Source organism: Pogonomyrmex barbatus, unplaced genomic scaffold (genome assembly GCF_055798465.1).
Source record: "Pogonomyrmex barbatus isolate J1 unplaced genomic scaffold, ASM5579846v1 scaffold1, whole genome shotgun sequence".
Taxonomy (NCBI): domain Eukaryota; kingdom Metazoa; phylum Arthropoda; class Insecta; order Hymenoptera; family Formicidae; genus Pogonomyrmex; species Pogonomyrmex barbatus.
This window is the reverse complement of record NW_028297098.1, coordinates 18,496,194-18,523,913: the sequence shown is the minus strand read 5'-3', so window position 1 is coordinate 18,523,913 and position 27,720 is coordinate 18,496,194. Positions and strand designations below refer to the sequence as shown.

The 27,720-nt window shown below is 35.1% G+C and overlaps 4 protein-coding genes and 1 non-coding gene across 18 annotated transcripts in view; 2 read left to right on the top strand and 3 right to left on the bottom strand.

The window, feature by feature from the left end:
- Positions 1 to 399: 399 nt before the first annotated feature.
- On the top strand, positions 400 to 2,986 carry RpIIIC53 (RNA polymerase III subunit C53). Its single transcript, XM_011636064.3, has 7 exons — positions 400 to 551; positions 694 to 1,158; positions 1,224 to 1,335; positions 1,659 to 1,974; positions 2,035 to 2,138; positions 2,207 to 2,455; positions 2,527 to 2,986. Exons 2-7 carry the CDS (start codon positions 866 to 868, stop codon positions 2,644 to 2,646), a joined length of 1,194 nt encoding a protein of 397 aa, XP_011634366.2. The 5' UTR covers positions 400 to 551; positions 694 to 865; the 3' UTR covers positions 2,647 to 2,986.
- Positions 2,952 to 11,639, bottom strand: Srrm1 (Serine-arginine repetitive matrix 1). 7 transcript variants are annotated; one of them, XM_011636065.3, is made up of 16 exons: positions 11,517 to 11,639; positions 11,321 to 11,417; positions 10,817 to 10,906; positions 10,356 to 10,478; positions 8,468 to 8,638; positions 7,790 to 7,953; positions 7,501 to 7,692; positions 6,599 to 7,414; positions 6,169 to 6,300; positions 5,598 to 6,104; positions 5,215 to 5,437; positions 4,898 to 4,986; positions 4,579 to 4,817; positions 4,327 to 4,488; positions 3,743 to 4,233; positions 2,952 to 3,671 (listed from the first exon to the last, which is right to left on the bottom strand). In XM_011636065.3, exons 2-16 carry the CDS (start codon positions 11,330 to 11,332, stop codon positions 3,459 to 3,461), a joined length of 3,624 nt encoding a protein of 1,207 aa, XP_011634367.2. In that variant the 5' UTR covers positions 11,333 to 11,417; positions 11,517 to 11,639; the 3' UTR covers positions 2,952 to 3,458. The 7 variants fall into 7 exon arrangements, with proteins under 7 accessions (XP_011634367.2, XP_011634373.2, XP_011634369.2 ...); XM_011636071.3 differs by having other exon boundaries at positions 5,925 to 6,104; XM_011636067.3 differs by having other exon boundaries at positions 5,598 to 6,101.
- Positions 11,640 to 12,006: 367 nt separating this feature from the next.
- Sap-r (prosaposin) lies at positions 12,007 to 18,039 on the bottom strand. 2 transcript variants are annotated; one of them, XM_011636063.3, is made up of 14 exons: positions 17,783 to 18,039; positions 17,030 to 17,132; positions 16,322 to 16,682; positions 15,599 to 15,907; positions 15,347 to 15,526; positions 15,159 to 15,278; positions 14,802 to 15,068; positions 14,471 to 14,605; positions 14,232 to 14,396; positions 13,921 to 14,137; positions 13,508 to 13,822; positions 13,083 to 13,222; positions 12,741 to 12,965; positions 12,007 to 12,662 (listed from the first exon to the last, which is right to left on the bottom strand). In XM_011636063.3, the coding sequence occupies exons 1-14, from the start codon at positions 17,820 to 17,822 to the stop codon at positions 12,615 to 12,617; spliced, it is 2,625 nt and encodes an 874-aa protein (XP_011634365.2). In that variant the 5' UTR covers positions 17,823 to 18,039; the 3' UTR covers positions 12,007 to 12,614. The 2 variants fall into 2 exon arrangements, with proteins under 2 accessions (XP_011634365.2, XP_011634364.2); XM_011636062.3 differs by having other exon boundaries at positions 15,347 to 15,535; positions 17,783 to 18,038.
- A 2,130-nt stretch (positions 18,040 to 20,169) lies between these two features.
- TRNAV-AAC (transfer RNA valine (anticodon AAC)) lies at positions 20,170 to 20,242 on the top strand. Its single transcript has one exon. It is a non-coding gene; the product is annotated as a tRNA-Val (tRNA).
- Positions 20,243 to 22,618: 2,376 nt separating this feature from the next.
- Positions 22,619 to 27,720, bottom strand: part of LOC148938194 (uncharacterized) — a 153,521-nt gene continuing 148,419 nt past the window's right edge. For all 7 annotated transcript variants that reach the window (XM_089085117.1, XM_089085113.1, XM_089085120.1 and 4 more), the window contains one exon: positions 22,619 to 26,220. In XM_089085117.1, coding sequence (XP_088941243.1) covers positions 26,016 to 26,220 — 205 coding nt within the window. In that variant the 3' untranslated portion in view covers positions 22,619 to 26,015. The remainder of the gene's footprint in view (positions 26,221 to 27,720) is intronic.

Sequence of the window (27,720 nt, the reverse complement as noted above, 5' to 3'; positions counted from 1 at the left end):
ATCTATATAATTTATATAAAAGAAATGGAAAAGATATAAATTTTGAAAAGGTATAAACTATTCTCTGCTCTAATTTAAATTATGTGAGAAAATAATTTGTTTGTAATTAATTGAAGTGGAAAATATAATAAATTATTATTCAATTATCATTTTTTAACTTACCAAAGTTAAACAACTTTGAAAATAAAAAAAAAGAGAGATTTTCACGAGAATTCGATATTTAGAAATAAATAGAAATTGAATACGAATTGCAACTGACATTAACTTTTTTACTTAATTACAAAAGAAAATTAACTTTATCTTGAATATTTCCCATGTATTTTATAGGTGTCTTTTACTAGTTCTATAATTTGATTAGCGATTGCACGAGAATTAGAGAATCCTCTCAGTTTTGCGATCTATCGATTTCTTCTAGATTTAAAAATGGCGTCGAGTGTCATGCGGTTATGTGCATCGAGATTCGAGATTTGGTTGGCAACCTGAAAATAGAGAACATGGTAAAACACGTGTGGTATTGAGCGTGAGAAGCATACCTTCATCACGAACTTTAGGTATTAATTTCGTACACATTTAATTATACAGTTTCTTTTTTTTTTTTAATATTTCTATAGTCAAAGGATTGAAACGATATGACAATTGTTTTAGTAATATTTAAGGTTAATTGTTGAATGATAAAATATAATAATATTGCAGAATACAATATCAGTTCACTCTGATGAAAGTTTGTGGAATACTGTGAAATATTGTGGAATCAAGAGGTGGAAAATAGAAGAAAGAGAGAGAAAATCGTATTACGTTCAAATATTTTAAAATAAGAGCACATTTGTATATACTTTAGGAACAAATTAAAGATCATCCATTGAACATGGCTTCGAACAAATCATTCAATTCAAACAATATTCAAGTAAAGATAGAGCCCGATACATCTGCTTCGTCGATGCCGTCGACATCGTCAATGTCAACATCTTCAACATCGTTGACACCCCTTTCAGAAAGAGTATCAAGCATTAAAATGGAGCCAGGGTTACCCACAACTACACAGAGACTGACATCTTTTCGGTTACCACGAGACCTGACATTAGGTGGAAACATTAAGACCGAGAAGCCAAAGAAAGTGTATATGCCAAATCTTAATGTACAAAGAAATAAAAAGAAAGAGTAAGTTATATTAATTTATGACATAATATAGAGAGAGAGAAATGCTAAAGAAGATTCGATTTCAGCGATCCAGCAACTAAGAATGAACCTGTGAAGTTAAGGCATAGTGACCGTGGAAGAGAACGAGGGAGAGGAGATAGAGGACGTGGAAAAGGGGACAGAGGAAATATAATACAGGTAGTACTAGTATACTAAATATCTTTTAACATAGCTGGAATATCCTCACATATTTAATTATCAATCAGTTTAATCATTGTGTAAAATTTAAAAAATTGTTAGAAATTTTAATTGTATTCATTGTTAAGTAATAATAGATATTGTCGAATAAAATTATGCGCCTTGGTATTCAAAAAACAGCATAATACATCTAATACTTGAAACGAGGAAAAAGAAAATAGACAACTGAATTTGTTTGAAAAATCTGAATTTACAACTATTTGTTTCTTTAATGCATGTTTTAATCTTACAATATAAAACACAAAATTATATTTTAATTTTAGTCTGTTGGTGTATGGTCAGAAGGAATATACTCAGCACCTAGCATTAGTAGAAGGTCCGAAGGTACTTCCAAATCTAGTAATACAGCAAATGCCGCAAAATATTTAGAGAAACCTAAATTTGATATAAAAAAGACTACTGATAAAACGGAAAAAGAAAAGAAATTAGAACACCTATTAACATTTGATTTTATTGATGATGGTCCTGATATTGAGAACAAAATAAAGCCTCTTATATTACCAAGAATTAAAAAGGATATTTATGAAAAAATTGATTATAAAATTGATAGGAAACCAGTCATTTCGGAAAATGGTGAAAGTAAGTACAGAATATTCTTTTTAATAATTTCTTCAAACTCATATATTTTCTTTCTTATAGTCATAGATGTAGAAAAAGGAAAGAAAGGCCTTCAGGATCAAAAGGAAGAGCTTACCATTTCTCAAATAATTGAAAACAAAACTAATTCTTATACATTAATACAGGTAAGAATAACATGTTTCTTATTAATTATCATATTAGATATTATCTAATTGTAAGAATTGATCGGCAGTTTCCAGAATCTTTGCCAGGTGTGGAATCTAGTAGAGAAGAACCAGGATCAAAGCAACCAAATACTTCTAATGATTCAAATACTTCTAGTGAAAGTGATGATAAAACAAAAACCGAACGTTGTATTTTAAACAATTTAAAAAGTGGTCCTATAGGTAAACTTGAAATTTTTAAATCGGGCAAAGCAAGATTACGTTTTGGCGAAATAAGTTTTTTCGTCGATATTGGATCACAACAACGTTTCCAACAGGTAAGTTGTATTTTAATTTAAACAAGATACAATCTCTATAGCAAGCTTATATAATTGTTATTACTTTTCAGGATCTTTTAGCTGTAAAAATAGACTCCGAATCTTCAAGCGGCGATCTTGTCAATCTTGGTCCAATAAATAATAAGTTAATTTGTTCACCAGATTTCGAATCTATGTTGAATGATTCTTAAATTCTTCAAATGCATATTTTTAATAAAACATTTATATAAAGGGATGTCGAACTGTAGGAGATTTGTGAACAACACAACGTATTATAATTCTCAATATTTCTATATTTTTTTTTAATACTAGTAAATTATGTAAATTATTAAATAAATTATATTACGTCTGCAAATTCGGTATGGCGATTCTGATGTCTAGGAGAAATTAGGAGTCACTGTAAAATAGAAACGATTATATCATTCGGGAGCACACAGTTTTTATAAGTGGGTTTTCGCTTGTTGTTCGACTTGTACACACAAATGTTGCTGTAATATTATCACTCAAATATACTATTTATTATTTTCTAAACACTGCAATGAAAATTAAGCTTTATACAAATTAACACAAACAAATCGCTGTGTATACGAGTCCTAATTTCACTTGAACTTACTTAGGAACTAAAGTCTGAAAGTATATAGTTAAAGTTGATATTTTCCATCAGATTCTCAAAACATATAAAACCTTTACATCAGCATACATATGAATATTCATATCAATACGAATAAGTACACTCTGTACATTGTTTACTGAGAAAATGAATCTTTACCTAATTCTGGTAAGTCTTAATGAAATGAAGAAAATAGAGAACATCATATTTTTGTCAATACATTTACGAAAACTATTTCACAGTATGTCGTTCTAATTTTGTTCCGAAGGGATTGAGTGATAAAAGATCCAATCCAATTATTTTACTAAGAAACGAAAGTTATTCATAATACAATTAAAATGTTTTGTGATACAGAGATACACGCACGATACATTCTTAGAGATCACGTTAATCTCAATCACTTCGTTCAATGCTATGTCCCTTTTTCATAGACTTTAACGCTTTTTCCCGAAGTTTCTTTTCCAGTTCTTCGGTATTACCTTCACTTACATCAGATTCATCTGAATCCGCAACCTTCTTCTTCTTATGCTTTCTATGCTTCTTATGCTTCTTATGTTTCTTGTGCTTCTTTTCTTTCTTTTTCTTCTTTTCTTCAACTTCGCTCTCCTAGAAATAAACCGAAATTCAATAACAAATGTTTACAGAAAACTGATTTGTTTCCTGCACGAAATCATTACCTCTGATTCACTTGTACTGGTTTTCGCCTTTTTCTTACGCTTCTTTTTCACCTTTTCATCATCCGAACTATCATCGACTTTCCTCTTCTTCTTTGAATCTTTATCGATGAGATCGTCGTCATCTGAACTCGAATCTCGTTTGGATTTTTTTGATTTTGATTTAGATTCATCTTCACTTGTCGAATCCTTTCTGGATTTTCGCGATCTAGATTTTTCTTCATCTGATGAAGTATCTCTCCTCTTCCTTGTTTTTTTAGGTTCTTCATCAGAACTAGAGTCTCTCTTTGACTTCCGAGATCTGGATCTATCGTCTTCGTTTCTATTTCTTTTAGACTTCTGCTCTTCTTCACCAGAAGAAGAATCTCTCCGCGATCGTTTTGATTTTTTCAATTCTTCTTCTATTTCTTTCCTTGAACGCTTTCGTGAATCATTTTCAATGGCTTCGCGTTTTCTATTATCTTTTTTATCTTTATTACGATCATCTACTGAATCTGTAACAGAATAATAAAATTGTTTACATATATAAATTATATGATATAAATATTTTATTAACTACACCAATTATTAATTTAAAAAAAATTTACCGGTTCGACTAGTATCTCTGGCTTTTTTGTTTTTATCTGAATGTTTTCTATCATCCTCAGATTCTGAACTAGATCCAGCTTTGCTTTTATCAGATTTATCTTCATCTGTTGAAGCTTTCTTAGATTTCTTCGATTTTTCTATCTTTCTTGTTTTTCTTTTGCCTGTAAAATATAAATACAGAACAAATATTAATTTATCATATTATCATTTAACATACTATTATTAGTTATAATTAAAATGTATATTTTTACCTTCACCATCACTATCTTCACTATCTGTAGAACCATCGCGCTTTTCTCTCTTTGTTTTTTTAGCTACTTCTACAGATTTTTTGGATGAAGGTTCCAATGGTTTCTGAATAGCTTTTTTATCTTCTGTTACTAGTTTCGTTGTTTTTAAAGATTTCTCATCCTTTTTTAGAGGGAAAGTATCTCCAGCCGTAAAATTCGCTTCTCCAACTTTTGTTAGTGAATCATCCTTAATATCTTCTCTGTAGATAAAATATACATATATAATGATTATATATAAGAATACTACTACTCATAACTTTATACGTATCTTGCAACATACTTAATCGTCTGTTTCATTTTGACTGTTACTGCCATGATGTCTTCAGTCTTCTTAAACGGCGAGGGGGTACGAGACAAACTCTTTGAGAACTTGATAAGAAAAAAAACAAAATTTTTTTTATAAAATTTATAACAAATAGTGTTTTAAAATATGGTATATAAATACTTTATATCACATATAGTATATATGATATAAAGTGTGTGTGTGTGTGTGTGTGTGTGTGTGTGTGTGTGTGTGTATGTGTGTGTGTGTAATATTAAAATTAAATTTTTCCATTAATCTATATAATAATCAAAATATTGAATATATGTACTTACTCTATGTCTAGTAATAGGAAGTGAAGTAACTTGAAGTTTCTTAGGAGAAACACTGGGTTCTGGCTTTTTCGTAGTGACGGGTTCCATCTTCTTAATTTCCTTTTCTGGTCGCTTAGCAGGTTCTTCTTTCGCAGTTTTTTCTTTCTCCTTTTTCTTGGCATCGTCCACGTGTTCACGTTCTCTTTCTCGCTTCTCCTGCGGCGTTTTGTTCTCGACTGATTTCCTGTAGACATAGCATAAGCATATTTTTTATAAAATCCATTTTATCCACCGAATAATACACGAATACATCACGACCGAATATCCATAGATTCATTATTATCCACTGATCGTAGACTCCATGAAATGAAGATATTCATGTTCAAAGTGAAAATTTCACTCACCTAAGTGACTCATCCTCATTGCTAGAGGAACTACTCTCGCTACTTTCCGAGCTACTTGACTTAGATCGGCCGTTTCGCAATTCTTTTCGCGATCCTGTATCAGGCGGTCTTTTAGTTTTTTCATCCACTTTCCTGTCCTTCGTCTTATCCTTGGTATCCTTCGAACGATCGGGAGACCGCTTCCCGTCTCTCGAACGATCCACCGATGATCTCTGATCCTTGGATCTCGATCTACGATCCTTAGATCTAGATCTACGATCCTTGTCTCGTCGTTCTCTGGAGCGATCCCGCCTACTTGATCTGTCACGTGAGGAAGATCTATCGTACCTGCTCGATCGATCCCGTCCATCCGGCGAACGACGTCGGCTCCCACGTCGATCGAGTGAACGGCGTCTGTCGCGTCTCTCCGATGACCGTCTTCGACGATCCAGCGATCTCCTGCGACGTCTGTCTTCGGGACTCGGTGACCTACGACGATATCTTGCCGGACTTCTGCGCGGAGGACTACTGAAATAATTTCTCATATATACAATGCAAAGATAATTTAATCTACAAAAAAAAGCACACAAACCTGCGCCTATTAGGCGGCCTGCGCACCGAAGGTGGTCGCATACTACGACTGCCGCTATATCGGTCCAATCTGTCCCTGTCCCTTTCGCGTTCGCGTTCCCGTCTCCTGTCGCGATCCCGATCCAATGATCTTCTAACATAAAAGAAAATTTATATAAACTCAATATTGACTTTTTTATTAAACCTTTTGTAACAAATAAAAAAATAAAATATATCATGAATAATTGCATTATAGTATTGCGTGATTGGATGCAACACGATTATATTTCTTGATAATACAAGAAATTATTTTGTGTGTAATGTTATATGAAAGATATATATATATATATATATATATATATATATATATATATATATGTGTATATATGTATAAAACATGCGCATATATTTCTTTTAGATAGCTTTGCCAATTAAAGGTTTATAAATCTCACCTTCGGTTCCTATCTCGTGATCTATCGCGTGATCTATCTCGCGATCTATCTCGTGATCTGTCTCGTGATCGATCCCGTGATCTGTTTCTATCTCTATCCTTAGATCGACCTCTATCCTTGCGTGGCGAAGGACTTCTTCTTTTAGGAGCTGATTTCCTCTCCCGACTAGAGTCGCTATCACTGCCACTATCGTCTTTATTGGTTTTCCTGTAGGATCTCTTAGCCTGCACGCCATCTTTCTTCTTTCGTATCTCAAAGTCATTTTTATCCTTCGCATCTTTTTCTTCTTCAGATGCGGAACTACTGCTTGTACTACCATTACGTTTTCTATTGGAATCTCCATTGTCTTTACGTTTCTCTAAAGATTTTGAGCGAGACTTGGAGGATCTCGAATCGCTCGAATCAGATCTCGATTTTCTCGACTTGCTTCTGTCTTCGCTCTTGGATCGAGATTTCTTGGATCGCGATCGTGAACGTGATCTCGGCGATTTAGATTTGCTTCGCTTGGACTTTGTACGTTCCTGCGAGCGCGACTTAGATCTCCTCGATTTAGATCGAGATCTTCTAGATCTCGATTTGGAACGAGATCGTCTTAATTTTGAAGCAGGCGATCGTGATCGACGTATTTTCGAATCTCGACTAGGTGATTTGGTTCTGGATTTCTTTGAACGAGCTGTTGGTGATTTAGATCCAGAACGCGATTTTCTCGTTGACTTTTCCAATGATTCCGGCGATGGCGTACGATTGTTCTTTTTTTTTCCATCAGCAATACTCATCAATTTAGCTTGCAATCTTGATATTGCAACTGCAGCTTCTCTGCAAAGACATTTATATTTCTCGTTTTTTTCTTTATAAACAGGAGAATATTTTAGTAATGCACAAATTTGATTTTGTTTACTTACGGTTTAGTTTTAACTGGCATCAAAGGAATAGCATTTTCCGGTTGCGGTGAATCTTCTCGTTCGATCTTAATCTCGGGCATATCTTTCCCGTTGTCCTTCGAATTTTTACTTGGTGATCTCGAAACAGATCTTCTTTTACGGCTTGATCGATCACGATCTCTGTGTCGATCTCGCGATCTGCTCCTTTTGCTCCTATATAAAGTAACGAGAGATAGATAAATAAAATATATAAATATATCATGTTTTTTTGAAAACTTTCTCATTTTCTTTAATGGTTCCGCAGTTATACCTGTCTCTATCGCGATCCCTACTTCGATCCCTTCTACGCTCCTTCGATGAACCTCTATCTTTCTCTTCCTTCTTCACTTTACTATCAGCATCGTCTTTTTCTTTCTCACGTTCCTTTTCTTTCTCCTTTTCTGCCAATGATGCTTGAAGTTTTTCTTGCTCTTCCTAATTTAATATATTACGACATATTATAAATTAATGTTGTGTTTACAAAATATCGTTTCGTTACAACTATGTATATAACTAGATTAAAATTAATCTTATCCATTTGGTTATATTCAACTGAACATTTCATTGAATGTCAAAATATAGCAATTCAATTGTTCATCCATTTCTAAGAAACTTCAAGTAATACTCATAAGTGTAGCCAATGGCAGTGAAGTACAAGTACTTTACATAGTATAAGTACTTTGAACATTATATAAGTATTAAAAATAATTATCAAGTCATAAATTATAAATATTGTTTAAAAATATATATATTGATATTGATATAGATATTGCAATAGAATTTGTCATGTAAATGTTCTATAGATTTCTTGAATATTTAATAAATGAAAATTACATGTAATATCATTATCAGAGTCACATTTAACAATCATCATGCAGCGTGTATTTATCATAAATTTATAAATCTTTTGAATTTCAATCATTACATAGAAGTGAAAACTGATAATTACCAAACGCTTTTTAATTTGATCTTTTTTTTGTTGTAAGAAAGTCTCCGGAATACCCGTAACACTTTCTTGAGCAGAGACCAGGAGGTCCCATAATTCACCCATGAAAGAACGGGCATTCCTACCGTTCAAGAAGCCTGTCAGATTGAGCTGCATTTTTCGGGGGTCAGGAAACTGTAAAATATATAACGTACAAACTTAATTCTCCATATATAAATAACAAAAAATTTTGCAAATAGATTTTAATGACAAAACAAAAATAATACGTTAAATTTTGACAGAAATTTTGATATAATCAATATTCCTATTTTGTTACAAACTGCTTTTCCCCCTCGAAAAAGCAGATAATTATATCTAAGCGTGCCTTACCACCAATGCTGTTGATCGCACTCTTTCGTACCTGCATTAAAGTTACATGCTGAGGAGAAAAAAGAATTAAGACAAATGTAAATAGTAAAAATTAGACCGATACCTCATCACCCTTCATTGATCATATGCTGAAACGAGAGAGAAGCATTTATGTATTGAATATCGGACGAAAAGGACATTTTCTGAAATATCGGAGAGATATAATGTGGTATAAAAGGATCAACCTTTTTACCAACCTGTGACAGTGGCAAAGAGTCAAACCATGTGTAGAGATACCTCCGGGCGCCGTTTTCGCCTCAATCATGCCATAACCGACAGAACATCCAGAAGAATATTGAAGTCCTTCGCGAACCGAGTTTCGGCGGTAAGCGCCAGGTTGACGCTCGACTTTGTACTTGGAGTTCGACATCGGCGGTTCCAACGAAGAATTGTAGTTTGCGGCAGATGAAAGTTCCCGAATCGACACGCGGATGTCACTTCGGGATGAGACGATCAGGAAAAGTTGACGCCATCGGGTAGTCGAAGCTCCTTGGATGAGCGAAAGCTGCAGGGCTTTCAAAGTCCTGCGGCTCACGACGACAAACTACCTCGGTTGAGGCAGTTCACACGGACGAAAGTGACGCAGCTCTGTTGTAGGAAGACATCGGCAGGCCGTATGTAGCTCCGACAAGGAACGCGAGGAAGCAGCAGAATGACGAAAGTATCGCCTGGGCATACCGGCGATGTCTCGCGATGTCTCACGATGTCGTGACGATGTTGATGACGGCGGCAGCGGTGACAGTAGTGGTGACAGTAACTGCTGAAGCCGAAGATTTGTTGACGATTCTAAGGTGATGTTGAGATACCAACTGCCACAGCTGACACTAGGGTTGACGGCTGATAGAAAGGCGGCCAATCGGATGTAGAGAGGAGCACATCCGAATGCCATTTGGACAAAAGGGTTGGGCCCCACCAACGGTCTCTACTTATACTAACGGGGAATTCAAATACATATGATAAAGGCTGACTTTGCACAGTTCAATGTGGCAGGATCAGCTATAGATCAGTTTTTAACCTTTTTTTTCTTTTTCTCATTTTCTTTTTTTTTTTTTGTCGAAAGTGGATATGCTTGGAAAGGAATACATAGGTCGACTAAAAACATGGGACGATGAAACTTGTATATTGAGGAACGATGAAACTTATGGGAATAATAAAAAAAAAAAATAAAAAAAATAAAAAAAAGAGAGAGAAACAATGTGGCAAATATGCCAAAAGGCTGAAAGTATGTCTGCCTCATTGCTTTGTGTTATCCAAACTCGACACATCGCGCAGAGTTTGGATAGTATACTTGCAATTTGTACAAAAACATCGTGCTGAAATAATGCATATTTATCGATCTCCTATAATGATGAGGGGAAAAAGCCAAGTGACTGCATTACTGACTGATATTATTAGCTTTTTCACAAGCTCTGCGATACTAAAAATGTATCTCTTATCAAGAAATATCTAATTTCACTCAAATTAAATGTGATACATCTCTTACCTTCTCCTCAAGTTGATTATACACAAACTCTATCACCACTTCGTCTTCCATCCCTAGAATCTGCGTGATCTTTGTTGTGATCCATGGCTTAATCACATCAAGTTTCACTTTGCTCATATCCACCTATGACAAATATGTAAAAAATTTCCAGTTATAATTATAAATTATCTTATAATTGTAAATTAATAATATTTACATTCACAGTACATAAATTCTATTAACTGGAATTCCAAGTGCAGAGGCATTCAGTATTAAAAATAAAAATGTTAATTGATATTTAAATAAACAGCAAAATTGATTTTTCTAATTAACAGTAATTAAATCTTAGCATAAAATTTAATTCAGTTTTTGGTCATCAGAGATTAAAACATTTATGATATTCTTATTAATGGAAATTTATTACAAAGTTTACTAACAAAGTAGATTAAATATTTATAAAAAAAATAATAACTGTTAATTACTTTCTGTGTCAAAGAATCTCCAAATTTCATTTGCTTCAGTAGTTTTTTCTCCTTGTCACTGAATCTGGTATCCTGCGAAGCAGTTGTCCCCTGAAGGAGAGAAAGAAATCAAAATCAAATAAAAAACGCAAATTCAAGGCATATATAAATTCGAGAGTAAAAAATTACAAATAATCTACAAAAATATTTCGCATTCTAGATTGAATAAAAAATCAATCTCTTCAACAAAAATATAAACAGCATACAAAATATGGAAAGTTTATAATGTGAAAGCTTATGAAAAGCTTTCAATTCTAATTCTTGAATTTAAAAAAATTTATCGAAGAATTCTTTTGAAGAAAAATAAACATCTTGCCACTTATTTGGATTTTGAAACTTATTTCAGAAACGGTCGATTCTTGGTGGGGATAAAACAAAAATTGCTGACTTTTCAGCATTTTCACTAGAGAAAGCTCAAAGATTATGTCAAGAAATATAATGCGCCGGTGACGCGACGTCTCTTACTGTGTACATCATCTTGGCAACGTGCAGCAGGAGCCCGGAGCTCTGCGAGATGAAGTGAAGTATTAAATCTGCGAGACGCCAGTCGACAGCTTGTCTTCTGTGACAATAAACGAACGAATTAAATCACATCCGTCCCTGATCGTTAGCATGCAACAATGTTTGGGCTTCCAAAGTACGATTTCACGCGAATAATTACCTCGCTAAGAATCATATACGGATGCAAACTCAGCACGGTTTACTAATATGGCGGTCGTGCCGTTGGTCACGCAACAGGAGCAGCGCGCGCAGCGGCCACGATATATATAAAACTGTTTAGATACGGAAATTCATCATTTTGTCCAAACCAGAAGCGGATGGCATTAACAATCCTGGAAGGATGCGAAAGTTGTTTCTGGACTATTTTGTGGAGCAGACATGTTCCGTCCTAAATAATTTTTATCTTGCGTCATATCTCATTTCAGTCTTTGCTTTCTAATTCTGATTTTGCTTTGCTGAATTTTCGATTCTGCAATTCAATCTTCAATTCATCTTTTCGATTTGCTATTATCGCTCCTTGGCCTGTGTCCATTGAGATATCAAGAAGAGAAAAAAATAAGAGTGCGAATTTGAATTTTTAAAGAAATATTGTTTCTAAAAAATTAGAGAACTTTTATTCGGAAAATTTTACAATTAAAATTCCATGCAAATCACCTTTATTAAACCCTTTATTAACAAATACAAATTTAATCATACATTTTAAGGAATATATAATTCATACACAGAAGCAAGTTACATTTTTTATCCTTTATTTAACCATTATCACAGCTAAATCAGATCATTGTTATCGGTTTGAATGAAAAAAAAAAAAAAAAAAAAATATGCAGAGACGGGACAGCCTACATCTTTTAATATACCCTTTTGATTATATATATATATAAAAAAAAAAGAGCAAAGAGACTTATTGTATTTCAGACGGAGAAGATGAATTCTCGTAGCGCTATTAAAAAATTACAATTTGGTGACGTCAACACAACTTAAGTACGGCAAACTATGCGTAATATTTAGTTCAAAACAAAGCGCATGGCATTTGTCGTGCTTACACAGATTGAAAATCACTTGAGTGCTTATATACAGAGTTAGAGATTTAATATAAAGATCATCGATATATAATATTATAACATGAAATAGGCTAATCACTATGGCTAATATCTCCGGAAAATCTGATTTCCATCCGAAGAGCGTAGCTTGTCATTCTTCGTTTTCACTTCTTAAGTTTGCTTCCAATTTGTAGTTGTATCGCTCACATTGATGCAACTTATGCAACTTCGCCATTCTTGCGGTAATCTTCGCACTGTTTCGTAAGCTAAATTTAAAAAAATAATTTCAGAACTATGTTCATCAATCCTTAATTCTTAATAAATTCGTGCTTTCGTGTACTTACGTTACAAAGTCGCGCTAACTCCTCATTTCCGCACACAAACGATTTGCCCCATGTGCATTTTTTTATGTCGTTGATTGATCGTGACGTACGTGGACTCTTAAATACCATCGCAAAATAATCATTGGAAGAGCATAAAGCCATTTTACTGCACATCTTTTCACTATCCACATGATCTTTCAGCATATTTATTATACTTGGCCCGTAGATTTCCACCATCTTGTTGCACTGTATAAATTTAATGTATAAATTTAATATATAAATTTATATTGATATAATTGATGATATATAAATTAGAGGAAAATAAATAATTTGCTCCTTTTTTTAAATCTCATAAGATGTTACCTTATCTCGTTTATCTAATGGCAGATATTTGCACACTTTCTTAACAGCTTCCTCGATTTCAGCATCCACTCTTCGATCACCTAATATCTTATCAATTTGTGATATAATTGCTCGACATAAGGCACATTCAGATACAGATTCTATAGGACCAAAATAAATCTCATTTATAAGACTAAATAAATACATTCCATTAATCCTATATTATAATACTATATATTATCAAAATTGTAGTTTGCAAGAGTATTAGGTTATTTTCACTCTGATGAAATAAATTGCAATATTCATATGTTAATATTAATAATGGTTTATAATACAACAATAACTCGCAAACCGCAATACAATTTTGAAAGAAATGTATTTTATAAGAATATAATATTTATTCATTTTTTATTTACAAAAATTATGTAATATTTTATCATTTATACCTTGAATTTGTTCCATGCTCACTTTGCATAAACCTAACACAGTACAAGCCTCTTTAGGACTGATATCATTCGAGAGGACACTTATCAGAGCATCAGCGTACTCATCCACAAAGTCGTTGCATTCTTTAGAAACTGTTTTAGGTAAATGATTGCATACACTATGTACCGCCGTTTCGATCTTATCTCGCGTCTTTTTATTACCAATCGCTTTCTCGATATATTGCATTGCAAATTCACATATTATACATACTCCATCGTCTAAAATACTTGTGGGCTGAATTATATGTAATGGATATTCAGATATCTCATTGGTCACTAAAATATAAAAAAAAAGTTAAAAGGGCTTTCTTATTTAAAAAAAGTAACTATATAACAAATTATGCGTTCCTCATATATTTTAAAAAATAACTTACATATCTCTCCATCTTTATCAATATAATTGAATTTTGGACCAGGATCTTTGGTTGGATCACACAAATGAAGGTAGGCGCATACTTCCTGAGGAGATAAATCTGCAAGTAGCATCTCTACGAGTTCTTTGCTATATGACTTTACAAAATCAGTACATTGATCTGTCAAACTATGTGGTAAATGATTACATAATTTATCCAATTCAGCTTCAATGTTAGCCTATAATATTAATGTTATATTAAATGGATTGTATAATCTAATTATAAATATACTACTAATTAAATATAATTAAATATAATAAATAGCAAATTACCTCAGTTCTATTATTTTTAATAACATCATAAATTTGTGTTACTGCAAGCAAACAGAGTGGACAATTAGGTTTATCTTCTACTTTTGTAAGAGTAAAATCCTTAGGAATTTTTTCCCACATGTTTAATAACGCCTCCGATGGACAAATATGTATCATAGGGCAAACCTTAAATAATCATAGATAAATTATTTATTGAACCCTATATTATATATATATTTTTTTAAGAAAAGTACAATTACCTGCGATGGATCAATTTCCTGGACAAGTATAGCTACGACTGCATCTCCATAAGTATTTATGAATTCTTGACATTCGCCTTTAATGGAAGAAGGTACCTTTGTACATACTTTTCCAAGAAAATGTTTCACTTTTTCCTTAAATTTTAATATATACTTACATAAGTAAAAGTTTTAATAAATAGTTTTAATAAATAGTTTTAATAAATAATTTTAATAAATAAATAAAAAAATTAAATTGTAATACCACGCGCGCACGCATGCTCACGCACGCACGCACACGCACACACCATTCTTACAATATTTATTATTTCATTATTCCCTCATTTATTACCTCATTAACCGGATTTGTAAGACTATCTTGTATATAATGCAATAGATATTCGCATAATGTACATGCTTTCATTCCATTAACACTTTCGGATTGCAATAAAGGAAATGGCATTAATCTTTCAATTGGCAATTGCATTTTTTCAGCTTCCAATTTTGGATATTCTTTGCCAATAGTAACTTCAATTTCCTCTTTCTTCGGTTGTTCTTCCTTCATTATAGACATTCCTAATTTTGCTGCTTCCAATGGAACCAAAGGCCAGATTGGTCCCTATTTTAACATAGAATGCGAAATAAAATATTGTTTTTCAATTTGAAAAACATATTTTATTATTTATAAAATACGATAGTATATTCTTACTTCTATCATTTTGCCTGGTCCAGGACAAACTCCAGACATCTGACAGACAATATTACTGTCCAGTCCTTTCGTAAGATATTCATAAATTTGTGCGTAATACTCATCAACAATGGCTTTACACTAGAAGTTATTTTTATTAATTATTAAATACATGAAATAATATATGACAATTTATTTAAACTACAAACCTCGTCGGCAAAAGATTTTGTTTGTTTACACAAACCCAATAGAATTTGTTTAAATTCTGTCTCTGTCGTGTTTGCAACTAGAAGATCTTTCAAATGACCTACAAGTTGTTCACACAACTTACATGGAAGATCGTCTCCCACTTCTACCATGCCTACACTTGATAATGGTGTTATCTCTACCTGTGGAATCTAATTATTGCAATATATAATTAATAAACAATCATAAATTATAAATATTATTAACATACTTACTTCATCTGTATTATCCTCGTGTTTATGGTACTTGTTGCTGCATTGCCCTGACAAGTGACATATGTTATCCGCGTTGAAATTATTCTGTAGATGATCATAAATGGCTTCAAAATGAGTCATAACAATGGCTGAGCAGGCATCTGAGAAAGAATCAAGTTGACCGCACACATTTAAAAATTGCAGAAGCATTGTATTCCGTGGTGTTTGATGTAACTTATTTTCCATATACTTTGCTATCGTGTAGCACTTGGTACACTCGTCAGGCTCAAGTTCATCATTCTTTAATAAAATCGACTTTGTCTCGTCCTTCTACAAATATAATATATACTCTGTCATTTTACTAATTATAATTGACATTCTTTTATCTATTGTTTTACAAATATACCGATAAAATATAGCATTTATAAATTTTATTACCGAGATAATTAAATAAAATATATGTGTTATGGCAAAGTTAAATTCCAATCTAATCAAAAGTATTTAAAAATACTCAAAGATATAATATTTATAAGAAGGTTAATAAGTTATTTGATGATTATTTGATGATTTGATTGATATAATCAACTTATTAAAAAAAATAAAACTTTTAGTCAATAAATTTAGAGAGATAAATTTAAATATATAAAACAAACTATTGTGCTAAATAGGCTCAGTATTAAAGCAACCACAGTGTTAGAGCTAAGATCCAAAATTTAAATTAATTCTTGGATTATATGTCCTTACCTTTACTAGTATTTGATACTGTTCAAGCATTTTATCAATATGAGCATTATTACAAAGTCCTGCTACAGAGCAAACAACAGTTGGATTCATTTGAGATGCCAACGTTTCTACAAGTTCAGGAATAAATTGATCCACAATTTTGATACATTCCTCAACGATTGGTTTAACATGAATCAGTTTGCAGCTTCCTTCAAAGACATCTTTCAAGTCTTGTTGAGTCTGATTGCTCTCCAATTGATCCCGTGCTTGTTGCACCATATCTTTACAAATTCCACACACAGTATCATTATCCTCTGGAACTTCCATCTGTTCCCAATACCGATGGATACAATGATTTACAGCGCTACATCCTTTGGCTGTCCTATTATAATTATTTATTTAACATAATATAATCCATTTTATATTAGTCATATCAATGATAAAAATTTAATTAAACAAAAAAATATAAAATATTTTAATTTCCATGTTTTATTATTACCATTACTGTTTATTTAACAACAATATACATCATTTATATATATTTTACACACACACACACACACACACACACACGTATATATGTGTGTATGTATGTGTATGTATATATATATATATATATATAAAATACATTTCAAATTGTTTCACAAATCAATTTAATTTTTTTACTATTTTTTTCATAATATAAAGAAAGAAATTAAAGAATGAAATTAAAGAATTATTAAAACTTACTTTAGATTCTCGCACCAGTAACTTGGACCCCACGTACATTCGTCTCTACCCAAAAGACCATCATCTTTAGATTCAGCGGTTATCACCACGTGAGCTGCACATACTGAAAATTAAGACATTATTTTCTCGTCAAAAGAGCACACTTATCAATCATTCGATGACAAGCATTATCAATACATTATCATGTTATTGTCACAAAGCAATATTGCATCAATAATGGCGTATTATATCTAAATTAATAAATTACAAGCTCAAATCATCTGAGTCATCCTAGAAACTAGAGTTCCTTTGCAATGAGTAACAGAAACATGATTACCCGGCAGCACGAGAAGGACGGAGAGCGAGACAGAAAGACCGTATTAACAAAAGACAAGAAAAGCGGGGGAGGGGAGGACACAGAAGAGAATTCCACACCAGACGGAAAAGAGGAAAAAGGACTTTCGATGGATTCAGAGGTCGTCGACATTGGCAGCTAAACATCTCTCGATTGGACGAAGCTAAATATCGCTCGCAGATAAAACTAAACATCGCGATGTTTACGACATGGAAGTACAAATATAGATTATGTGTGCGCGAACACGCGCCAAACAAAAAGCACTCCGAGAGGAAATGCGCATCAAAGTCGAAATTGACGCGCTGACAACGGATAACAGGCATGACGCAGAGACTAATCGTTCACAGAGAGAAAGAGAGACAAAAAAAAAATCGCCCGCCGAGAAGCGGACGAGAAACGCCCGCAGAACGTCAACTCACCGGCCAGAATCGCGCTGAGCGCGATCAGAAATTCCTTCATGCTTCCAACAACACCTCGTCACCCCGTCAGTCCAAAGCGAATTGAAGATGTAGCGAAGACGTAGTTTCACAACACAAGTTGCGCGCAGTTATGTTATCGCGTGGTTGGCCGACGTTTGGGCGTTCTCGTGAATAGACAATAATCTCAGAAGGTGACACCGACCGATCGACAGCTGAACGGCGAATCGCCACAACCTCAGCGATCATCCCTACCCTTCTCGGCTTGGTGCGCGATTCGTGCCTTCGGCAATGTTCGGCGACGCTCGCACGATCATACGCAATTCGGCGACCACTAATCCATCGACAGCGTGCACATTCAGGCGCGCACACACTGTTGAGTGATCGCGACGACCAATCATATCGCGCGGAAATCGTTCTCGTCGCAGGATCGTATTTGTTTAGAATAAAATTATTATGCCGTATCTCTCTCGCTGGGTAGACTGAAAATTTTCCACATCATGTAGTTAGAGAAATATTAAATTGTCAGTAAATATTTTAATATCAGTTATCTTTACTGTGTTATTTATGATATTAGAATATAAATTAGGCTTGTTTATTTAGGATTTTCTCTGTTTTAGGTGATCTTTAGGATTTACGAAATATAGGACAGAATCTTATGACTTCATGATGAAAAATACTTGAAAAATCAGAATTATATGTAAATAAAAAAAATATAATAGCTCTAATAGTTCATGTAGATTTTGAAAATGTTTAGAGAATATCGTAAAAGTAAATTCCTTACATTCGAAATGTTATATAAAATTAATTACAAATTAAAGCTATTAAAAATTATATATGACATTAGTGAAAAAAAAAAAATATATATATATATATCATGTAATATTTATATATCATGTTTTTATTACCTGAGAAATATGTCTACATTTAATATATATGTTCAGTATTATTAAGAAATATATAAGAATATATATATATATATATATATTTTTTTTTTTTTCAAAATATACATCCTATATATTAGAATAATCTATATATACTATGGAAAAAAAATTTGAAATATATTTTTTATATAATATAATGTATATCTCAAATATGAATACGAAAAGAATATATGTAATTTACTTTTGTGATATCCTCTGAATATTGTTACAATTATATGTACTATTTAAAAACGGCATATAAATATAATTTTATTAGTCATTGAATTAAAAAAAAAATTTTTTTAAAGATTTAAAGAGTTTTTGCGAAATACAGGTTGTTTAGAATGGACTTAAGCATTATGAATTATATACAATTTGAAAGTAGTTGATATTCGAAGCTATATTCATTCTGAACAAAGAAAGGGGCTATATTTATTTGCCGCTTCAAGACGAATCTCGCTCAACATTCCACAAAGGAAGCATTCGCGTAATACAATTTGATATAAATTAAATTTCCTATTTTCACTACGACAAAATTTAGCGTTAACTAGTTTTGGACGCGAAAATTCTGATTTGTTCTTTTCGTCATCTTTTAGGTAAATCTAACATTCATTCTAGTTTCGTTCTAGCAACTTTGTTTCTGGCATGGCGGTTTCCCCCGCGTCGTACTCTCGAATCATGTGACATTTTACGTAGAAAAAAATTATGACCGTCGCGGTTAAAAATAAAATCGCAAGTATAAGCAACACAAATTGCGAAACCTAGAACGGAATGATATTTATGCGCGAAAGTCGAACAAGTTGAAACACAACTGATAATGGAATCGACGGTGAAACGACAACGGAAATGTACGTTCTACTCATTTCGATTCTGTCGAAAACGTGCGAAAACGTGACTCATGAATGTTTTAACAAAGCGTATGTAATCGCGGACACGAGTAACTTCCTCCTACGAGAGCGAGATTGATTTTAATCGGATAAACCAATGACGAAATCAGCTGTTCGAGAGATATAATTATCTCTTTATCGCTCGCACGATAATTCTAATCGCAAGATGTTTATGTATTTAATAACATTTTTTATCGATCTTGCTCTTATTATTTTATTTATCAAGATTCGCATTTTATAGTCTCATACGCCGCTTTGTACTTTGAACCCTTCGAACGCATATATATATATATATATCAAAGTTGCATTATACTTTTATATCATAATGATCTCATTTTGATTTAATAAATAAGAATATTAATGAATAGAATATAAAGTGTCGATAATCCGTGTTATCGTAAGACGGTTTTAATTGGATAACATTTTTGCGAAGAAACGCATTGTAAAGATAGTAAGATGTTTTTCCTATTAGCAACGGATGTTGGATAATAGCGTATAATAAAGATGTGTTAAATGTTCCAGATAATTTTGAGATACTGTACTACAGAAAACAGTCACAGTAAGAGCGTTTCTCGAACAAGTTTCCGTGGTGTAGTGGTTATCACATCCGCCTAACACGCGGAAGGTCCCCGGTTCGATCCCGGGCGGAAACATTTTTTTTTTCCACCGCCACCGTAAATTGGGTCGTTGCGATTTCCCAGATAAGAACTTGATCCATTTTTCGAAACATTGCATGGCAAAAAGATATATTTTTGTTGGATATATTATTTCTAACAAAAAGATTCGAAAAATCCGAAATTTTTTCTAAATTAAAAAGTAAACAATGGAGATATCTTTCGAGATAATTCCTGTCATCAAAGGGATGAAATTAATTTTTTTTTAATCATAACATCAAGCCGTGTTATTTGAAATTCTTATCTCATTACGGAGAAATTAAGTGTAACTCGATCTATTTATGAACAATACATGTCTGAATCATTGTTTAAAAAATTTCTCGTGTTACAAAGAAAAAAAATATTATGTATATCTCGAACTTGAGATAACTTATATCTATATTTATTATTTATTTTAATATCAATCTCATTATTAATTATTGATGAAATTCCATGACTTTTCTCTGAATGTGTGTGTGTGTGTGTGTGTGTGTGTGTGTGTGGGGGGGGGGGGGGGCGCGACGTAAATCAAAGTTTATGTCATCAATATCATTGTGCGAACGTATAATCAATTTAATTGCGAGTCTGTGTTACAATCTTTGTAATTTTGAAAGTTTCATACAAAAATATACTGACTAATGAGATCACTTGTAGCAGGAAAATGATATATGCTCGTATCTGCTCTTGTTAAATTTATCGTTTAATGATATGTATATAACCGATCTGTTTACGTCAATCGATCAATTCATCGACACAGTATAAGATACGAGATAGAAACTAATTTTTCCTTTTAATTATTGCATTTTGCTACTTAGTAAATATTCATGATACATATATTATTATATATTTTTTATCGCATCATATGTTAAAATAATACAAATAAAAATTTGTATTATTTTCTTTCAACGTTTTTCAATTTCGTATATATCGCACATCGGTAACGTAGATAATCAATATTACGGAATTTCTTATCTTTCGAATTCAGCATTTACAATATTAGTTTCATTAGTGGCCGAGAGATAGCAACTTCCTTATCATAAATGAAAATATATTGGAATGGAATTAACAAATTACCGGATTTTTTGTATTTTTAATAAAAAAAATCTCAATAAAACTGTAATAATAAAATATGTTTTACATATTTTACATTTTTTAAAAATATTTTTATATTTAGAATATCATTATCAAGTTATTCAATTAGAAGTGAATTAATATTAATATTAATATTAATATTTTAAAAACAAAAATGTTGTCCTATTGCAAAGTTTCGTGTTTGCAATTTTTAACTATTTTTTTTTTATATGCAACAATTGCAATACTCTTGCATTTTTATATTGCATGTCGCGCATGCCGAGCGTATTGCAAAATTAAAATTCATTAAACGTGTACACATGTTTCTTAAAAAACAAATAAAAATTGTATAAAAATATATGATAATAAATTATTATATAAAAATTTTTCTCTCTTTTTTACAATATTTATTTTATATAGCACATTTAAGATGACTTAAGAAAAAAAGATAAGTTGTTCCAGTAAAACAATACATTTTCAATTCACAAATATTCCATCATGAAGATATAAGTTTCTCGTTTTTCTCTATCGGAAAAAAAAATCTATAAATCAGACCATCAAAAATTCTTCCTCGAAATGCATCCCTCAAGTATCCCTCGGCAACATATTTATAACTCCCGGTCGAGATTTCCTGCATAAATGTTAGACGACATCTGTCAGCGTCAGAACGATAAATCAGGAAAGTTAACACGGTTGCGTTATTAGCATTATTTTGTGAAGCAACGGCGACACGTGCTTCGCCGTGCACGTGTGTATCCGCAAACCCATCGCGCGCACGCCCGCGATTCATGTGCCCTTCCCATTCGTTACGTAAATTTATTCGGGCCCTTCGCAATCGACGTTGTCGAGACGTTGTCATGGTATCGGAGCAACGATATAGTTCGCGGGACTCTCGGCACCGCTGGTGTGGGTGAGAATGTCCCGTTCCGCGCCAGTAGGAAAGGGAAACGCGGTCTCTTCGCTCCGAGAAGCACGCTCGTATTTTCCTAACATTATTCCGTAGTTTGAGCTTCGATTCTCTTATGAACGCTACGACGATTCCGCGTTTGTCCGCCGTCTCCGTCTCCGTCTCCGTATCTCGCACTAACGTTGCTGGAACTTATTTCTGTTTCTAACATTCGTTTATTTACATCGATTTATCACGTATTGCTCATATAAAAAATAATTTTAGTTTACACAATACACATTAAAAACTCGACACAAGATTAATTGCGAAGATTTGAAGGTATAAAAGAAAAATATTTAAAATCCTTTAGCTTTGAAACTTAAAAATTCAATTTCCCAGTAATAAAGACTATTGAGAAATTCTTTTTTTTTTTTCGTACTTCCTAGAAATCACTAGTAATGTTGAGTAGTAAAAGATTCCATTTGCATAACGTGACGTTTATCAAAGATTTTTCAAATACAATTGGAATACCAATGAAACTTTAAAGTATTAGATAGATATTTAGATAAAATGTCTCCTAATTATTTCAAGCAACTCCTGGAGAATTATGAAAAAGTGACGAATCAAAAATAATAGTCAAAAATGAAAGTATATTTGTTTCAAAATTAATCGTAAAAACTTGTCTTAAATTTGTCAAGATCGTTGACGGGCGGGCGGGTTCACGTCTCGCTCGCGGTTGAAAGAACGAACAGATCCGTTCTTTCATCTTCCGCGGGGAACGCAAGAACATTTGGATCTCATTTCGCTCGGCGCGAATGCGTGCGTGCACGTCACGTTGCGCGGGTGTTGGCCCACGCACGTACACCGCGACGCGGGCCCACGCATTTTCTTAATACGTGGCGCGTCAGCTGCGTAAAGAGCCGTAGGCTAGATGTATATATGGGATAGGTGTATACACCCCCGTAGCCTTTGTCCGGTACGATAATTGTCCACGCACCCGGCCGGCCATCGGCATGATATTGGTGTCGGATTCTGCCACACCTTCGGCCATTGTAAATCAATCGGCGTGCACCGGCGAGCCCCACCCGACCGATCGGAGTACCGGCTATGATTCGTGCGTGTCCGTGTCTTACGCGTGTGGAATTGCATCGCGTCGCGTCGCGTCGCGTTGCGTCGCGTCGCGTTGCCTCGCGCTCCGTTAAACGTTTCGTTTCACGCAGACAGACAAATATTACGCGTGAATATTACGTATTAATCTTACCGCATCGGACGAATGGCCGCGCCTTTGTATCACGCCTATGATAGATCGCTTTAACGCTTTAAGCAGATAAGAGAAAATTTTGCAGCAACATTGTTTTACATTGTGGCACAGACATAATAAATATCTCAAACGCGCTACTTGCTAAAGTAACTCGCGCGCTACGCGGATGTAAACATTAAACGCGGTTTCCGGCTTGGCGTGCAATCCCGATGGTAATCTTGGCGAGAACGCCTCCTTATCTCTCCCGCGCCACTCGCTTGCTACGAGCTACGACGACAACGACGACGACGACATCCTCGGGGCGATATGGCGTATATGCAATTAATTTTTGCCCGTCGAAGCGCGCTCTCGCCATTCGTCTGCGCGCGCGCGCACGCAACCGCGAGGATGCATACACCAGCGCATCCTCCTCTCTTGCCGGTCTCGTGGACGACCGTTTCACTTTCCCCGTGTCCCTCGCGCACTCCCTGCCTATCGAGAGCGCCCACGTTCACTCGTAGAAACTCGAAATTGGAAAACGGTCGGCCCAGAACCAGCGAAATTAATTGAAGTCTGAGTGGCGAGCGATGAAGGGGCTGAGGCTGCAGCGACCGCGCGCAGAAAGAGGAAAACGCGAGTGTAGGCTCAGCAGGGGATAGAAAGGAGCCAGGAGGGGAGTGTCGCGGGAAGAGAACGGAATATCGGGAGAAAAAGAACGATCGGTTGGGCAGGAGGGGGAGGATGACGCGGGAGGATGGACCGATTGCGGAACTTGGCGCAACTTCGCGCAGGCAGGCAGACTGGACGCGATGCACGACCGACCAACCGGACCTTCCTGATAGCCAATACGAGGTTTCTAGGCGAATTTTCTGTACATCCGCGAGCGAGCATACATCCCCCGGTCGGCCCGGTTCCTCCCGCCCTCCGCTATTTATTGCAGAGAATTTAGGTTTTCCCTCCGTTGTTTTACCGCCGGCGCGACCATTTGCAGATTGGCGGCGGATAAGCAATAATCTATAACGGATGCGGATGGCGTGGCTTCAGTCCGAGTCCAAGTCGTGGAGCATCACCATTGCATCACCATAACACTTCTGCTCTCGCGCGTCTCTCAATTCAACTCGAGAGCAACACGGACTTCCATAACGCTAATTAATTCTAGTTAATTTTCTGGTTAAATTAATGGCACACGCTGGATTATCACAATGTTTGGATTGTTATATTTTAAGTACGCGATATAATCTTATAGATGTAGGTAATACAAGGGTTAAAGTAGAATAACGCGAACATGACACTTAAACGAAATTAAATTTTTTATCGCGTAGAAATCGACATTGATAGAAATTTTTGAGAAAATGTTTTGAGATAATGTTTTCGTATTACTATTACTAATTTTATTCATTTCTAAAAGATATTTCAATCAATGACATGAAATGAAAAGATACAAAATCATAATATTCGTTGACAAATTTTCAAATATATATTTTTCTGACGTCAGACAGTGTTACGAGGGAATCCGCTTGTATCAATTGTAATTCTCTGTTACAGCCTGTGTAATGGGACGTCTCTCGGAAAGATAATCTCTGGAAATAGCAAACAAGTAGCAGTTGGACGTTCCGATCGTCGAACGGCAAATACCGATAACCAATTCGCGAAGGATACGACAAGAGGAAGTGGAGAATCGCACGGACGGGGTGTGGGTGGACGATGCGCAGATATGACGTCGCACACCTTCCATTCGCGGAACTGCATTTCCTATAATCTGCGAGCAATCACTTGATAATTGGCTAGCCTGACCCTACGTATATATACACACGCGTCGGTCCATCTGAACACGTCCTCAGATGGTCATTCGTAGAATGGAAATCCGGCAAACGAACGTCGAGTAATTTTCGCCTCTTTCTCTTCTCTCTCTCTCTCTCTCTCTCTCTCTCTCTCTCTCTCTCTCTCTCTCTCTCTCTCGCTCGCTCGCTCGCTCGCTCGCTCTCTTTATACACATGACAATCTCGTGGGAGCATCCCGACACAAGTCACAGGTAAAAATCTCGTTTCTTATTTATTCCTAACACTCGTCAATTCTCAAACACATTCAAAATACTCGAAAAAATCTCTCGGTGTGTATAATAAAAAAAAAAAAGAACGAAGCTTTATCTTGTTACAAATAAAAATTTACTGTTACTCGAATTAATGTACACGCGCATAAAACTTCTTTATTGTTTCTGTCGATGACATCCTTCTCCCTGCAACATTGGCATCGTATGCTTGTTGCGCCATGGACCGTTCGTAAATCAAAGGGTTAAAATCAGCGGCGCGGTGTGTTGCTCCGGAATGTTGCGCGAATGTTTCGCGAACATTCGCGGAGACGGTTTCCGGGTATGAGCGCGGCGTTACGCCCCGAATTTATGGCACTTTCTTCCGCTCTTGATGCCAACAGAAAGCGAGTCGTGCGCTGCATCGTCCGTGATGCAATCCGCCGCTGCATTCGCATCCGAATACACGAATGTGCGAACGGTAATCGCGTACGTGTACGCAAACGCGCGTATTGGTAAATTGCCGGTGCCGCTGCCGCAGGCAGAGCGTTTATTCCAGTAACACAGTTTCGGTTGCTCGCTCACGAGTTTGTTTGGGTCCATCTCGCTTAAGAGTGGGCGGTTCCGTGAAGGATGCAGGAATGCCGCTCTGATATTGCTGGTGCTGCCAGAGGGTGGAAGCCCATTGGCGTGGAACACCGCGATACTTTAAGGTTCCGCTTTTTAATTCGGCCACGTGCGAGTTCAACAATCTCCTGAAACAACATTAATTATTAATTTTTCGGAGCAAACCAAGTTAATGTCACTTTGAAAAAAAAAGCATTGCGATTCGAAAGAGTCGAAAGAACGTCGTTTTGAAAGAACACTTGGGTTAGATAAAAGAATTTATTTAAATCAACAAGAACGCAATTAATAAGCAAAATCATGCAGTGTTACTGAAAATTTTATTCCATATAAATTCTGGGATAAGAAAGGGAGAGACTTTTACTTTTTACATCACAATCTTTTCAGAATTTGTTATTTATCTATTTTTAGATATCATTTTTCTTTTCCAAGATATAAGTCGCGTAATCCTGCGACAACATAAGTAGCGAAATCGAAAACTTTGTTGCGAACACAATGCGAGATACGAAAGAGAAATTGATGGGATACACTTCTCTCTCTTTCCCTCACTTAATTTTCATCCACTCCATCTTATTCTTCTTCGCTAGATTTAGTCGCAGCAATTAAGGCCCCCGAAAAATCGTAATAGATTTATTCGATTCGAGAAAAAATAGCACGGAATAAAATTCGAAGAGTACGCGCGCGAGCGTATCGCGGAAGGGCATTACTGCTATTAAAATTTTACTCGCAGATTTGTATAACGGGCTACAAAGCAATTATGTAGCTTTTGTAGCTCTCTAAAGTCAGCTTGGCGTGCGATCATCAGCAGAAGTAGCGGCGCACTACGCGACTATCACGCGTGTTTCACCGCGCGCGCGGTGGACATTTCCATTCAGAAGTTGCAACTGCGATCGTAGCGATAAATAAATTCGTTTACGCAACGCGCGGCCTCCCGACGCCATTGACGAAAGCTGTTTATTGCGGGAGTTACGTGTCGATTTGATACTGATAAAATACGCGCGGAAATTCGCGCCGGAGGGGGCCGCGATGTAATTAAACTCCCGTATTATTATCCCGAATTTTAACTTTGATAAATAGCCGTTTATGATTTTTCGCTTCGCAATTATCTGCTCGCAGCGCGAGATATAATTTTAACGAATGAAATCTGACGCCGTGCAATTAAACCTGCGTAATATTACTCCGAATATCGATTCCGGTAAATAACCGTATATAATTTTTCACTCTCTACAATTATCGTCGTACAAAGCGAGGTGTAATTTACACGAATGACACTTTGGAAAATCCGTCGTCTCGCGTTCGCCCGGCGCGGGCGAAACTTTTAGCATATTTTTCAGAGTGCATACTCATTGCGAGCAGCAAGGCATTTATCTTTTAAGTTGCGCTAGGAATTACAGCCAGCTATCCACTCCTGGCTCCTCTTCGCTTTCTACCTTAATCTTGTTTAACTTTTTATAAGCGTACCTCGGTGGTCTCTGTGCCAGCCCGATATTTACAGCCACTATTTAATTCCGCTGTTTCTTGCCCAAATTCCGTTAACGTGCATCTTAATAGCTATATCGAGAGAGAGAGAGAGAGAGAGAGAGAGAGAGAGAGAGAGAGTGTGTGTGTGTGTGTGTGTGTGTGTGTGTGTG

Excerpts from the sequence above, each read along its gene's own strand:
- Sap-r (XM_011636062.3), bottom strand. The coding sequence starts at position 17,822 with ATGAAGGAATTTCTGATCGCGCTCAGCGCGATTCTGGCCG. Across the intron at positions 15,536-15,598 it reads ACGAGGATAATACAGATGAA|ATTCCACAGGTAGAGATAAC; the intron begins GTAAGTATGTTA and ends TGCAATAATTAG. Across the intron at positions 14,138-14,231 it reads TTAAAAATAATAGAACTGAG|GCTAACATTGAAGCTGAATT; the intron begins GTAATTTGCTAT and ends TTAATATTATAG.
- Srrm1 (XM_011636065.3), bottom strand. Across the intron at positions 4,987-5,214 it reads TTCCTATTACTAGACATAGA|TTCTCAAAGAGTTTGTCTCG; the intron begins GTAAGTACATAT and ends TTTCTTATCAAG. Across the intron at positions 4,489-4,578 it reads TGAAGATAGTGATGGTGAAG|GCAAAAGAAAAACAAGAAAG; the intron begins GTAAAAATATAC and ends TATATTTTACAG.
- RpIIIC53 (XM_011636064.3), top strand. The coding sequence starts at position 866 with ATGGCTTCGAACAAATCATTCAATTCAAACAATATTCAAGTAAAGATA. Across the intron at positions 1,159-1,223 it reads CAAAGAAATAAAAAGAAAGA|CGATCCAGCAACTAAGAATG; the intron begins GTAAGTTATATT and ends ATTCGATTTCAG. Across the intron at positions 2,139-2,206 it reads ATTCTTATACATTAATACAG|TTTCCAGAATCTTTGCCAGG; the intron begins GTAAGAATAACA and ends ATTGATCGGCAG.